Here is a 15,447-nt window from a genome sequence, read left to right on the forward strand (position 1 = left end):
AGTACATATCCTGTGTTCACTGAAGGTCAACACAGTTGTGTAAATAAATATTAATCCTTAACCTAATCCCTACATTTCCAAGACCATTGAAAACCCCTGCGTAACCAGAGTGCTTTTCTGGAAATAGCACGTTTTCTCGCTGTTTTCTGGAAGTTCTGCCTCTGCTGAATGACTACAACAACACTGACGCACTGTTGTTTATGGTTTCCACTTTGGTCGCAGGGGTGAATCTCAGCTCTGAACAGATGGCAACATCCGAATATGAGAACAAGCAGAGGTGCACCATACAAGTCACATACAGTGAATAAAAAAGTCAAATGATATATCTTTCTCTGCTGGCAGCCTCGTGATAATCACCCTTTAGGGCTTGCTTTGGAGGTCACAGCACTGCTTTACTGCTAAAACTGTACCACTAGCATTACCGTTCCCCAAGAGCGTGTCAGCAGGCTCCATGGGTGGACCTCTAGTTTATATTATACTTGTCCAACATTTATAAATCTGAGACGGTAGTCCGGCAACAGTGTGTAAAACATCCGCAGAATTCTAAACAGAAACACAAAAGGACAACAAGAATTTGAAAATGCCGGAGGACTTAACAGCTAAATAATGTTGGAGCTTTTTTTTTAACATGCAGAGTGATTAATGGAGTGAGAAAAGCCGCGAAGCCAAGTCAAGACAAGGCAACAGATAAGATCTTTCAAGTAGTACATTTATTAAAATACACAACACTCTACGTTAAGATATACTTCCCAAACACAAGCTCGAAATAGTGTGGAGTCCACCGAGGAAGGAGGAACAGTGTTTATGGAAGAGATTTACATAAACACTGTTAAAAATGACAGAATTTGTAAAGCATTCATAAGTGAGCACTAAACATTAGACAAGTTTTATTCCAGACTGACATAATCCTCTTCTGAGAACCCACTCTCTTATAAAGAAAAAAAAAGAAGCTGGCTTGGAAAAGGTGAAACAGTATCAGTGCTGAAAGATGGTGACAGCTTGAAAATAGCTTTGGGCAGTTTGGTTTATATTAGAGAACACTCACTGTTCTTTTTTTTCCCCCCACTGATCCAATTTGATTTAAAATATTTCCAACAGCCGGTTCAAGTTGTGATGTTGGTGCTAATAGCATCATATTGAGCTCTCCCCTGAGGCCGTGTACTCTGTCATGTTATTCTAGTTTTAGCTATATATGATTTTTGATTCATTAAGAAATTAACTTATTAAAAAAAGCAGAGTTAAAGAAAAGCATATCATATACTGACCACCAAGTATACTTCCTTATGAGCCTTTTTAAAAACAAAAAAAAACAAAAACACATTTTAAATTGGAGGAGGAGAAAAACAAGCAGAAGGGGAAGTGATAGTGACGGCTCCAGTGAAAAGTTTACTCACAAAAGTTATTATACAGATGCAACCAAGACGGATTATATGCCAACGGACACAAAAGTTAAATGATACTTGATATAAAGTAAAATCATTTTGTCCTAATCATTTAAATATCACAATATTCAGTGCTATTTCTTTATAAAAAAAGGAGAATAAATTAAGTAATAAAACTTTATATACATAATACTGTACATCACATCACACCTGCAGCAGATGTGTTTTCCAGCGAGTCCCGTACCAGATTGCATAAATTAAACTTTCACCACTAATGGCAACCGCAAGATCTGACTACCATATTTCTGTACTTCTTCAGGATAACGTTGGAGCTGTCGTCAAAGTACAGCACTGATATTGCGTTGAGCTTGGTCGGGGCACAGCACGGCTTTGGCACATTGTCAGGAAACATTAAATGGACCTATAAATGAGAGCATAAAGTAGGTTTAAAAGAGGTGCGACGGCAGTGAGTTTCACATGACTTATAAACGGTAAGAACATTATTAGCTTATAACGCGATTTTATTGCAACACGCATGTGCGCTACACTCTGAAGAACACTTACCAGGGTTTGCACAATTGCATGATTTGTTGCGTTCATGTGCGCATTGAGTGGAAACGAGCATTCACCGTCGCAGTAAAAGGCAGCATAGCCCTCCGGTGCAATGATCCAATCCTTGACGACAAAAAAAAAGAATCATTTAAAACCTGTAACATTTTCTCACAAACTCACTGAAGGAATGTGTTTTTTTATTGTGTTACCAGTAGCTCTTCTGTGTCATTTTTCAAGAGATGTGAAATAGTTGTGTCCTACCTGCCAGCCCAAGTCTCGAAAGCTGACATAAAGCTCGTGCTTCTTGCAGGCCTGCTTCTGTTCACTGGTGTTATAATCTGAAAGATAAGGTTACTTACTATTGTAGCAGAAAACAGCATGTCTTTACATCTTGCTTTTCACTTACTGTAGGATGTTACAACAAGTGTATTGTTTTTGGAGTTAAACTGAACAGACAAATTGCACATGTGGACAACAGTCATTCATCCAGTGTGCTCAGGGAATAATTATTCCTTGAAATGAATAATGAAATCTACAATACCATGACATATGGGAATTAAACCACTATCCATTATAGTTCTCAGTCAAACTGAGTGCTAATATATTCACAGTGGTGCTAGTTCAGTTAAAAGCATTTAACACTGATGTCAAAAATGCACCAAGTGATAGATTTCTTATAATTTTGTTGCTTTTAAGCCTCCAGAGAATGCTTTGGAAGGAAAAACAGGAAAAAAAGCGATAATTCTTGCTGCAGTTTGACCCTCGTGGCTGACATTTTCATTAGAATCCACAATCTGAAAGTGAAGACTGAAGCGACTTTATGTCCTGGCAATCTGCCGTTATGGAGATAAAGATGAGTAAATTGGCTAATCTGATGAACACAAAGTGACTGTCTGATGATAATGAATGGAGTTAAAATGAATCCAATCTAAATACAAGTTATAAAAAACTGCTATCCACATACCTCCAGCTTTTGGTGCCTTTGATGATTCTTGTTGATTATTAGATTTATTGCGATTGTGATTCTTCTTCTTGCCACCAGCAGCTCTGACAGAGCGAAGCAGCACCCCACTGGCCTTGAAGAAAGCAACCAGGAACGGCTGTTTGGACTGAGGCCCGTTCCTCCCAACAATTCCAGCAGATTTTATGTTGATGCTTCGTCCTTTAATAAAAAAATCAGGAGGGAAATAAAACTTTAAAGCGACATTTAAAAACTGTTATTTTATCAGCTTATGTCAGCTTTCAAGATGAGTCTCTAAATGTGGAAAACAATCGAAATCCAAATATTACTAACATTTGTCCCGAAATACAAAAAAAAAAAACATTTTATAAAGTAAATTCAAACATAGTGGATTGTCTGAAAAGATGAACTTATTGATCTTTTCCAGATTCCAAGCGTTTGAGAAAAATCTGGGAAGACTACAAGTAAAAGAACAACATTTTTAGAAAGAAAAACTGAACTTCACTTGCCATCTACAGTCTCCACACAGAGCTGCAAGCCCAGGTTCTGCTGTGGGTTCATCACCCAGTGGTTACTGGTGGCTGTTATGTCAAACACTAACCAGCCCCCGTCGGACGCCGGCACCTTTTTGGAGTCGAGCAAGAAAGTCTCTGCATCTCTGAATGTAAGAAAAAACCCCCCACAAATTCTACATTAAACAAGCGCCCATGAAGAAGATGCACACTCAAACAGCTGCACATGCAAGCAGCATTACTTGTAAGGACATTTACAACAGAATCCAGCAGGTAAACAAAGATAAACAAGTTATATTTTACAATTCACAAACGAATGCTTCAGTCCTAACTTTGTGGCAGCTTCTTCATCTATTTGAGAACAAACATTTCTCTCTGAAAACCCCTTCAGTATTGCAAAGTGATGATTTGGTGTGTAAAAGTAATCTGGCCATTTTTTTTGAATGCTGAAGGGACATGAAAAGAAAGTATTGCTGCTATTGTTAAAAAAAAAAAGCTGCGACTCATAATAAAGTGCAGAGTTGTGTGGTCAAATCTGTGCCAAGACTTCAGCTATTTGATGGACAAAACATTTCAGGAGTTATGAATCATGTATCACAGCTCTGGTGTATTCTCAACATAAGCTTGACATCAGGCATCAATTAACCCTGAGTTGAAAAAGCCACGCGTCGTGATTTGCATTGGATTCCTTTTAAGTGGCAGATCGGATAAGGCCGTGTCTGCTAGGTTTTTGTGGTTACGTGGTGCCGGTCGGAGACAATCAAGACTTTCCATGTGGCCCCATGTGTTTATTACAGGTGTAATAAAAATCAAGACTAATCCTTACGAGTGACATACTGCTGAACTTCCTCTTTGAAATGTACAGTTTTAGCTCACATCCTGCAGTAATTTTATTCACTGATCCCAGAGTCGTATCCAAGAGGGAAAATGTTTGTCCCACACCTTAATCTGTGCTTACTAGATGTACTGTTCCTCAAAGAGAGCTGAAGTGAACAGATGCCAAAGGACGGAGGTAGCACTACACTTTTTTTAGACAAATATGTCTCCAGCAAATTATGTTCATGTGCCAGTATTCTCCATTAGGAATTTATGGTCAGTAGCAAAGTTCAGTACCAGCAGGATGTGGTGTGACGCTGGGTGAAAAGAGATCAGGTTGCTGCGTTGCCTCCAAAGGTAAACTAACTTTAAAGGTGCATTGTGCGATTTCTGAACACTAGTGGTGATATGAAACAATGTGTTTCTATGGGGTAATTCTTTAGTATCATTTTTGCTCATATGCACAAGAACAATTTTGCAATGTGCCAATAATCGCAGCAAAGTAAACGTTCAATGTTTTAAATGCTACCATTAATCATCCCTACCAACCCAAAATGTATTGAAAATATAAATTAGACCTCAGTAATACACCTAATGCATTTAGGTGTGAAACAGTCTACAAAAAAAATAAAAAATCTCTACAGAGTGCACTTAAACCCACCATCTAGAGTCCAAGTAGTGAAGAATAATTTACTAAATTAGCAGTGACTGCAACCTTCACTTAACCCTAAGAAAGTGATTTTTGCATTAATGTCTGGGTATAAGTGGAGAAATGGCAATAAAAGTTTCTTACTAGACTTAAATTGGGTGTGATTGTTGTTAATATGCATAGTCAGGAACTTAAACCTCAACAAAGCGGCTTTCATTTGCTACTTATTCATAAATGGATTTTGCAGAAGGGGTCAAATGAAAACCATAAGTAGCAATCAGTGTAGGTACACAGTATTTAATCAGGATTGGACCTAATACGCTCAAGAAAAACAACAAAGAAAGTATCTGGTTATACAAATGACCAACACTCATAATATATAAATATGCCGTTTTTCTGATAAATTAAGCAAATTCTGTTTTGCAAGATTGTCACCAAGATTTCTAGCATTGGGAAAAACTTATTCCACTAATTCACATACAAGTTTCTTTGTGAAAACTTGTGAAAACCTGTGAAAACACAAAGTGAGCGCTCTTCCCCTTTAAGATGGCAGAGTCCATTGACTTGGACCTTTTCAAAGCCCAGGAGGGCCATATCTTCCCTTCAATCACCCACACACATTTTTGGCAAGCAAATGTGGGCCCACTTTTAAGTACACCCTTGTGTATTCAGCTATGTCATGCTTTAAACTTCCGGAATATTGTTAAGACAGGCAGGTGGTGGGCATAACAGTGACTACGGGAGCACCCGAGGGAGCCCTTCTCCCCCCCTAGCATGGGCCTTTCATCTGGGACACGGCCAACTTGGCAGGCAACACAAGACGAGTGATAACTGACGGACCTTCCAAGCTTCATAAGTGGCCAACTTGCTAATGGAGTTCTCTTTATCCGAGAACTATATTTGTGAGGCAGACATGGTGCGAATGAAAGAGAACAGAATTTCAGATAGAAGGATGTTCTCTGCGAGTGGAAAGTTTCAACAGACAAAAGCTGATGGAGTATTTGCCTTTTTAAACTGTGAAATGACACGACAGGCATGAGATCAAGATGCACTTAGTTTTACCTTGATTACAGAGAAGTAACTGCTATGTTTTAAAATTTATTACCATCAGTTTATAATTAGAAACAGGATGAAGTTTTCCCTCTGCTTTGTGTTTTCCAGCTGAGACTAAGAACAGGCTTCATGCAGGCTCTTTGAAAGAAAAAAACATATATAGTTGTTTTAAACATTTGAGAGTGACTCATATGAAACCAGATTAATTTTCTCTCCAATGTTGAAGATCATCCTGTTTATCCTCAATGGATTCTGACACTAAAAGACAGTGACACTGTATTTCTTTTAGTCAGTGGTGCAAGAAGTAAATAATCAGTAGCAGAAAAGTACACTGAAATGATCAAAAGGAAAAATGCTCAATAGGTGACAGAATGGTTGAAAGGTGTTATATTAAATTACTGGCCTATTATTGAGAACTGAGAAAGCAGGAAAGTTCCAGCTATTTAGAGTAAACTTATTACTTTATATCTTGCTGCATAGTTTACTTAGTTATAGAGATATTGCATATTTAAAACTTACAATATCTATGTCAGAAATTGAGTATAAGCACAAAGTGGCAGAAAACTTAAATCTTTAAATAAGGCACTACAGTGCTTCACTAAATGCACCTAGTTACAATCCACCACTGCTTCAAGTGTGCAGTTATGGTTGATTTGGCACTTACTTGTTTTGATATTCCTTGATGACTTGATATATGGTGACCTTCAGAGTTATATTGTCGTAGCGAGCATGACTGCGGTCCTTATAGATCCGAAACTCGGCCGCAGTCACCGCCTCTCCGTCTGGGATCTGAGTCAGATCAAAACGGAACTCCTTGTAGTGTCTTCGTTGGTGAGAAAAATCTTTATCTTTCTCCACTGGGAAGGAAAATATTTTATTATGAACTTCATTTTTACTGGCAACAAATCGTGATCAAAAAAATATATGAGTTCACCTCATGAAACCACTGCTTATGTTGCGCAAAAGAAAAAATATGCCAGCTCAGAAAAAGCGTAATTTATCACATCTTCTTTTACATTCAAGGTCCAATCCAAACATTTTGACTACCAACAAAAGCACTTTCCAGTTCATTAAATCAGTCAACTGAATACAGGTAGCAGTTCCCAGACAGGCCCTCTACTGTGTGCCTAACTGCATTCTCTGGCCATGATGAATGGGCTGTCAGTTAAAAAAACAGGCTGATTTCAATTAAAGACACTTTCGTCTGCTCCTCAAGTTAGAGAAAAGACCAGACAGGATTCTTCGTCATGTGAGCGTCTACTCTGACCTCATTTCTGACCTCATACTGACTTCTGGTCACTTTCAGTCAAGTTTTTAATTACCCTTAACCTTTAAAACGAAGTATTTTCAATATAACGAATAGCATAAGATATAGAGATAAATAGACATGTAATTTTCAAAAACCCATATCATGGTAAACTATCTTTTATTTTTTTTGCATTGAAATAAACAAAAGCTTGTTTTGCAAGGGGTTGTGTGTATTTTTCTCGACAAAATATAGCCCCTCAATGCAACAACTTCAGCATTAACATTATCTTAGCATTCTGAACATGAGAACAAAGTGACCCCAGCTGCCTCACACCGTTACCTGGTAGCAGAAAAGAAGCATGTGCCTGAGGTCAGTGGATGTTCAGATATTCGTGGTGATATCAGGCAGTGCTTTTCCCTGATACTTTATCGAGAGAGAATGCCTGCGGTTACTTAGCACAAACAGGTCAGAGGTCAGGTCTGACTTTTACCCACTGAGCGTGTTCCATTATATTAGCCACAGGCAGTAATCTGAAGCAGAAGTGCCACTGAGAGCATAGAGCATTTAACTTTCAAAAAGCTAAAGATTAAATAATAGTGACTTCACTCGCTGGGAAGACTGAGCTGCATGCATTCTTGATCTGTTGCTTATTAACTGGATGCAGCTTATTCTAGCAGGACTCTGCTACGATAAATAACTAGGTAACATTTCAGTGTCTTATCTTTAGTCCTCTTACATACTTTAATGTGCGTGTTACTGGATATTTTAAGACCTGACTTCTTATTGATACTTTTGGAAGCTCAAATGGCTACAGTAAGCACATTAAACTGCACGAAATGCCACATAGACGTTTCTAAAACAGTTGAGGTCAGTAGCTATATTTGAGTGTACTGTAATAAAGACAGAGCCCCATTGAACACTTCACTGACAGTCCCCAGAATGAGAGCAGAGCTTTCAAGGCTGACAGTGTACATGCCCTGGTATAGTGGTAAGTGGAAACAGATGGGCTCAGACCAAGGTGAGGGATTATAGTATCAAGCAACGCTACACAAATTCACTTTTGCGTGTTCTACTCCATATTTTTAAAAAAATCTAATCATTAATGTTACAATACCAATAGTATACAAAGTGCATTTGATGGTGATTGTTATTTATTCATTTTGTGTACTTTAGTCTTGCGTCATACTCCACTTCTGAGTGACTTTCCATGTGGCATGACTAATATTTTGAATGGCATTAGAAAACAATAAATTCTGCAAATAAATGCAGCAAATATAGGAAGCAGGGCTTCTGCTTTCGCTTAGTGCCAGAAGCTCAAATAAAGGCATCAGTCAATATCACTCCCCTTTTAACAACAGGAAATAATTTAGACCAGTTTTCTCAAGGTCAGACAGTCATCTGATAAGTTGCTCTGAACTGCTGGGTTAAGGGTCGCAGCTACCGAACAAACACAGCCATTAAACACATCAGCTGCTTTTTTAATCAAAAGCAAGCAGTAAAGGCAATCTATTTTACTTTAGTGGCCAAGTAGTGAGCGGTGCGTGCAAATGTGCTAACACTTTCACATTTAGATGTAGAAATTCCTTCATTAAAAGGCTTTAAATGACACTAAGTGAGAGATGTTAACTTAGAAGCTCAGTACAATTTCTATAGTGGGTGTGTGTTAAGGCTCTGGCTGTATAAACATAATCTACATGTGTCAAATTATTCTGACAGCAGGTAACAAGAAGGCCAAGAAACACATTCATTAGTTTATATATTATAATGGGGTTTTTTTTACCAAGTGAAGAGAAAACAGAGAGTCCAGTTAAAACCCTGTAAAACTTTACTAAGTTTAAAGGAGTGGAGGGAAATGATGGGAAACATGGGTTTATTTCTTTGAGGTGTGGATTATGTAACAAATAACCGCTTTGCCTTGAAATGTTAATGATGCGGGAATCAGCTGCATCTAATTGTAATCATTTAATGAACCCAAATGGTGAATCAGCCCACTTACCTAAATTGACAAAACTCATGACCATGTCGGCGTCATTGAGAAAGTTGGTGTCGTGCGCTGTGGTGAGAGCAGGGCTGTGGCCTAACAGAGGGGCCGCTCGGTAAGGCTGTGCCACACGGGAGTAGTCGGCATGCTGGGGGCTGTAGTAACTTTTCCTGGAGTGCCCTTGAGCCTTGGCACCGACGCTCTTCTGTGCGCCCTGCTGCGCGCCCTCAGCCTCCTCCTCCTCCACGGACATGGCGTTGTAGAGGTCGAGCATGAAGAGCGGCGCGGAGGACGCCTGCTTCCCGGGAGAGAAGGGCCTCGGCCGGTGAGGCAACCCCAGGATGGAGAGGATCTCTCTCTGGATCTCCCGGCGTTCGTGATTGCGCAACCGCCTGTAAATAAAACTGGAGTGCACATGGTTGTCACTTAAACCGCAATGCGCGCAGGACAGAAAACTCAAGCAGCTCCATGCAAGTCCGAGCACGGCGTGGTTCAGAGGTATAAGCGCTGTCATCTTGACAAATAGTTCACTTGGAGATGTGAGGATGAACTACATCGCACTCTGGGAGAAAAATCAAGCAATTTACATCTCTGCCAATACGGAATCATAGACTTTCCATATTAGCCAGACGCACTTTGACGGTGGTGGCTGAGGAGGCTTGTTTTTTGTTGTAATTTTTTTTATAGCAGTCTGCCCTTTTTACAAATGAGGTATCAGCTTGCAGGAAAATCGTCGCTCCTTTGCTGTAAGCGAGGCTACTCCAGCCGTATTTACTCCTCCAGGGTCCATCCAAAGTTTCCCAGTATTTATGGAGCTGTGACCCGGTTCCACACCTTACTCCTGTGTGATGAAAAAACCAGTAGGTACGCCCATAACGTCGAGGGATCACCCGGAGTTTCCAAATGGATGAAATGTCTTGAACTGTGTCAAAAATAAGTAGAGAGAAGCTCATGCCCCGGCTCGCATTTTTCTTTTTTTCTTCTTCTTCTTTCTCTCCCCCTCAGAAAGTGCATTGGGGCTAGTTGCCCTTGGAGTCCATCCCACACTCAACTTTTGTTTTTGCATCCTCCTCTAGCGGCCGCAATAAAACTTCAGGCTGGTCCCATGATGAATGTGGCGGCTCAGGAGTGTAAAAGGAGACACTTGAAATCCGAGAGGCCGTCTTAACGAGTGAAAGAATAATGACAGAGCCTTTTAATCACCTCAACTTATTGAAGTCCGCATGTTTGTAGGAGAGGGCTCCAGCTGCATTCACTGACAACAACAAGGGTCCTGTTTTAATATAGTGTGGGCTTAAACACGAGCCTTGGGAATAAAATAAAGGCATTGTTTTTAATAAAATGCACCAGAAAACAAGTGTGCTATCTTGCATTGTGCTGAATATGACACTACAGAGGAACACATCAGGAAATAGATTGAAAATATGCCACAAAAATCATACATAGTGCAAACTGTACTGCAGATTTCTAAGCCCAAATGATTTGCACCTTTTTAATTACTAAAAGCAGACTTTGTGTTGCCTAAACTATAAAGAATTTAAAGCCTTATTGCAGCTCATAAGTGGAGTGTTCAGGCTACAATAATTAACATTAGGCAGAGGGTTTCCATGTGGTGATTGGCTGCTGTGCAGTTAGAAAAAGTAAGTCATTTCTCAGCATGCTGGATGTTGCCATATAGCGCCATCTAATGCACAAATCCAGAAAATTTTACATTTTTACTTCGGAAGCTTTTCATTCAGAGGCACTTTCACACTAAACCGCCTACAGTAGCTTTCTACCTGGAACTGCACCCATTCAGGTTTTCTAAAGCAGTGTCCTTACTGGAACAGTCAGGTGATGACCATCTTTTTCTGCTTCTTCACTTTTCTTTTTTCTTTGATATTTTAGTGCAAATGACATCCCGCACACACACACACACACACACACACACACACACACACACACACACACACACACACACACACACACACACACACACACACACACACACACACACACACACACATATGTTTGTTTTTCTATACCGGTGGGGACTTACCATTGACTCCCATTCATATCTAACTCCTAACCCATACCCTAACCCTAACCTTAGCCATCACCAAATCAATGCCTAACCCTAAACAAACGTTTTTGCACTTTTACATTTTTTATTAACAACAATATGGCCAAGAAAACGGTGTTGCCACCCGTGGGGACCTCATTTTAGGTCCCCACCGTAAGACAAGTCCCCACCTTTATAGCAAATAGTCAGGTCAAAGTCCCCACCTGTATAGCAGAAACAAGCACACACACACACACACACACACACACACACACACACACACACACACACACACACACACACACCATGCAATTTCCAAACAGAAAGTGAAGTCAGTGATGCGATAACATGCAGAAACAATATCTGAAGGTTCAAAAAACTTAACAGCAAAACAGATGTCACAAATCATTAAGATGTTTTAATTCTAGTTTTGAAAAACTGCAAAAAAAATCATACAAAAGTCACTTTAACACACAGTAACAAAATTACAAAAAGCCATTTAAGACACGTCACTGTTGAAATACACAGTTATGACTCTTATAAATAACAATAAAATACCTGCTACAGTAATGAAAGGCACGTCTGGGGAACATACACCCCCTTTAAAAAGTTTTGAGACACTTTCTCATTCAAATAAATTAGAACCCGTCTCAAAACTTTTGACAGGGGGTGTACATGACAGAATGTAAAACTAAAATGTGAGCATGTTCATAGATGGCGAACATTTTACATCCTTATTATGAAAAAAATATGACAAATGAATGAATGAGTAATGTGATAGGAGGGGAAAGTATTAATTTATCTTGGGTAATGTGAAATGTTAGCAGATGTAAAAGGTTTTCATACTTAACAGTCAAACTGAATGCTTTAGAAACACAGACTTACATGAGCTCATAGTCAGCGAGAAGAGATCAAAGTCACAGTTTTGTGCTGAAACGTGCCAATTTCAGAGATAATTTATGGCATGATGAATTACTAAACATGTAATTTATAGATTATAGAAGTTGTGTTATTCTTTAAAGAAAAATATAGCACCTATCAAATGTTCATAAAAATTTAGAGAGCAGCATGCAGTGAAGCAACACAAGGGGGCAATATAGGCAAATGTACCAACCACACTGACATACACGAGCGTACAAGAGTTAAAGGTGCTCAGATAGAGGCATTTAATGGAGCCAATTTTGAACTCTCTTCACACCATTTAAACCTCAAAGCAAGTTCAAAGACAAATGAATAATAATAAAAAAAATACCACCGGAGAAGCTGTGATGCTGACTGAGATGACATAACAGGTGTCAGAAGAGGTACGTTTTGTTTGTTGTTTGAAAGAAACTGTAAAGATGAGATCTTCCTGAGAATGGCTGTTTGTTTGGCATCAGCTCTAGTCTGGTGACTGCAGTGATGCTGCGCTACGTCAATAGTTTGGCCCTTTGCTGTAAGAATCCCGCCTCATCATACTACCGTAGCACATCGATGGATCACACACCCCGGGCTGGCCAGGGATGCCAGGATTACCACTTTTACCCTCTGCTCCGTTTAGACCAGGGGGTCCAGGTGAACCTGGAGGTCCTGGTTTACTGTACCCCTGAGGACCCACTGGACCTGTGGAGATAGAAGTACTGAGCCATAATGAGTTGAAAAGGACAGTATGCTGCAGAAAACGTATCAGAAGAATATCAGAAATCTGTTGTATGTCGCTTCCACATGATCATCTGTTTAAAGGATGAATGATTGAATCTGCACAATTAGTCACATTAGCTACCTGGAAGTCCAGGTGGTCCTTGGTCCCCAATCGTGGTCCGACCAGGGTTCCCTTTCTCTCCTTTGAAACCTGGCTCTCCTGCAAACACAAGTGTAACTGTTGGACTAGTTTTACAGAATCTTTGTAAAGACACACTGCTGACTTGATGCTGATTTTACCTTTGAGTCCATTCATCCCAGGGTGTCCTGGTCGACCAGGGTGGCCTGGCTGTCCTCTGGATCCACTAAGTCCAGGCAGACCTCTGAGTCCCTGCGGCCCCATTGGACCTGGTGGACCAGGTGATCCAGGTCGGCTTTGACATCTGGTACAGCTACCTTGCTGGTTGCTCAGCAACAATAAAGGCAGCTCAGCTGGAAGGATTAACAATGAAAATATTTCAGATGGTGAAAAGATGCAGAGACAACTCATCAGTCAGTTTATAATGACACTCACCTTGCAGAATGTCTCTGCAGATCTGACGAATGTGACTGTCTGACATTTCATTTGCCTGTAATGCAAAGTGACGGATGACGATGGATTTTCACTAAGGACTCTGTTATGTTAGTTTACATTAAGTGTAACATCCTGATTAAAAACCCAAGTCATTATCAATTGTAATGCTGCTAGTACAATGTGTGTCACATACAGATCTTCCTTCAGGTCCAGGTGGACCAGGGGGGCCAGCGTCCCCCTGCAGCCCTCTGGGGCCTGGTGAGCCTGACTGACCCGGCTGTCCAGGCCGCCCCACTTGACCTTCTTGACCTCTCTGCCCCGGATCCCCTGCTGTCCCTTTCTGGCAAGAATACCACCCCAGTGTTAGCAATACAAATAATTATTCAGGCAGGAAGGTGGTGCACCGTTCACTTATTCAGCATAACATACCTCTCCTTTCAATCCCGTTGGACCAGTGGATCCCTGCAAGTTAAAGTCAGGATAAATCATTAAAAGCTACATTAAAACAGGCTCAGAAAATACTCCATTACCAATCTTCAGAATATGTCATTTAATGATAAACAAACAAACAACAAAAAACAGTATTCAAATCAGGATTAAAATGTACATTTACAGGCATCCTTGAGAGTTTCAGGGTAATACTGAAATGCCAGAAACAATAGGTTGCAATATACTGGAAAATCTGATATATGTCACAATTATGATCACCGAGTTTCAAGAAGTAAAGTTATTATGCTGCTGTAGCACCACCTAAAGGCTGAATAGAATACAATTTCCACGGAATCACCTTAATAAAGAATTATGTCATTGCAATTTAGTGACATTTGCATATTTAAGAACTGTTGTGTTTCAGTTATGGAGATTTATGAGTTGTGCCTTTAAGGGCTTGGTAGCAAGTCATAGGAGGGTATGAAGCGCTACATAAACTTAAATATGTAAAAAATTTAGTGAAGAACAGATGGTATTTTTTGGATGTCATAAAAATCTGGAAAAAAATAGAATGGCAGATATGACAATGGTATTGGACCAGAGAATGCAGAAAAATAAGAACTTTGTCTCTTACCCTCATGGCTCAGCAGTTTTTATTACAATAATAATTAAATATTCAAAAGACTCTCAAAGGATTTATTCCCAAATCCATGGATAACTTTTCAACAAACTCCACAAAAATTTTGCTCACCAGATTTATTGTATTTAACGCTTTCAACAGACAAATGGAGCAATAAAGTGGTGAAATCAGTACATTGTACTGTATGCTTATAAAACTGCATAAGCTCAGTTAAATCTCACAACCTCTTAAAGGTGGAAACATGAATCAGCAGTGCTTTAAAATAAGTCTCGTCATTTCATGAATAATAAAGTTGATAATCATCCATTAAAAGAAAAATTGATTTGTAGTATTTGATTACAATAGGTTTAAATCATCCATACTTGTTGGCTTTCTAGTGTTTATCATCATACAACAACCCTAATGCACCAGAGATGATCAAAAGATATTTACATGAAGCCCTGGCCGGCCGTACTCTCCTTTTTCACCTGTCAGCCCCTGATAAGGAAAACATTAGAATAACATTATATAAGCACATCAAATCATGGTTTCAGACCCCAGTCATTGCTTGTGAGTGCAGAGTGTGTTACTGTGTATGGTACTGTACATAAAACCATTTATTCGGCACATGATGATTGATGCATATTTATAGTAATTTAATGTGGTTAAATGAAGCACATTGACACTCATCAGAACTGCTTAAATAACTGCCATTACTCTTCTTTGTTTGCATTTTCTTGCAGAGTTAATGTTGTTTTTAAGACATTATGTTGAATTAGTTTGATGGGATAGATGTTGGGTGCCAGTAGCACCGCCGATATCCAGCAAGACTTCCAAAAGACCAAATCTCGCTGACATGTTACTGCTTTCCAAACTCAGATATATGAAGTTATAAGTGAGGCCTTATCGTCAGTAGATGGTTGAAATATCTCGAGTTTTTGTTTCATTTCAAATAAAAAAAAGATGGGTTCACATCACAGTTACAGACTGCCCTCAGAATCCAGTTCCA

The 15,447-nt window shown here is 39.5% G+C and overlaps 2 protein-coding genes across 6 annotated transcripts in view; both read right to left on the reverse strand.

Moving 5' to 3' along the window:
• Window positions 1–688: 688 nt before the first annotated feature.
• bmp5 (bone morphogenetic protein 5) lies at window positions 689–10,263 on the reverse strand. The gene is made up of 7 exons (XM_022217108.2): window positions 9,171–10,263; window positions 6,590–6,782; window positions 3,405–3,553; window positions 2,899–3,096; window positions 2,196–2,272; window positions 1,947–2,057; window positions 689–1,803 (listed from the first exon to the last, which is right to left on the reverse strand). The coding sequence occupies exons 1-7, from the start codon at window positions 9,667–9,669 to the stop codon at window positions 1,654–1,656; spliced, it is 1,377 nt and encodes a 458-aa protein (XP_022072800.1). The 5' UTR covers window positions 9,670–10,263; the 3' UTR covers window positions 689–1,653.
• A 1,331-nt stretch (window positions 10,264–11,594) lies between these two features.
• Window positions 11,595–15,447, reverse strand: part of col21a1 (collagen, type XXI, alpha 1) — a 30,283-nt gene continuing 26,430 nt past the window's right edge. For 4 of the 5 annotated variants that reach the window (XM_051960493.1, XM_051960492.1, XM_051960494.1 and 1 more), the window contains 7 exons: window positions 14,892–14,936; window positions 13,820–13,852; window positions 13,584–13,730; window positions 13,391–13,445; window positions 13,117–13,308; window positions 12,959–13,036; window positions 11,595–12,798 (listed from right to left, as the gene is read on the reverse strand). In XM_051960493.1, the coding sequence (XP_051816453.1) occupies window positions 12,611–12,798; window positions 12,959–13,036; window positions 13,117–13,308; window positions 13,391–13,445; window positions 13,584–13,730; window positions 13,820–13,852; window positions 14,892–14,936 (738 nt within the window). In that variant the 3' untranslated portion in view covers window positions 11,595–12,610. Of the gene's footprint in view, window positions 12,799–12,958; window positions 13,037–13,116; window positions 13,309–13,390; window positions 13,446–13,583; window positions 13,731–13,819; window positions 13,853–14,891; window positions 14,937–15,447 lie in introns of those variants that run through there. The other variant, XM_051960495.1, reaches the window with a different exon arrangement.

The sequence above is a fragment of the Acanthochromis polyacanthus genome, chromosome 15 (assembly GCF_021347895.1).
Source record: "Acanthochromis polyacanthus isolate Apoly-LR-REF ecotype Palm Island chromosome 15, KAUST_Apoly_ChrSc, whole genome shotgun sequence".
NCBI lineage: Eukaryota > Metazoa > Chordata > Actinopteri > Pomacentridae > Acanthochromis > Acanthochromis polyacanthus.

Coding starts and splice junctions, on each gene's coding strand:
- bmp5 (XM_022217108.2), bottom strand. CDS start 9,669: ATGACAGCGCTTATACCTCTGAACCACGCCGTGCTCGGACTTGCATGG. Junction 6,783..9,170: donor CATGAGTTTTGTCAATTTAG/GTAAGTGGGCTG, acceptor TTTCCTTCCCAG/TGGAGAAAGATAAAGATTTT. Junction 3,097..3,404: donor CTGTGTGGAGACTGTAGATG/GCAAGTGAAGTT, acceptor TTTTTATTAAAG/GACGAAGCATCAACATAAAA.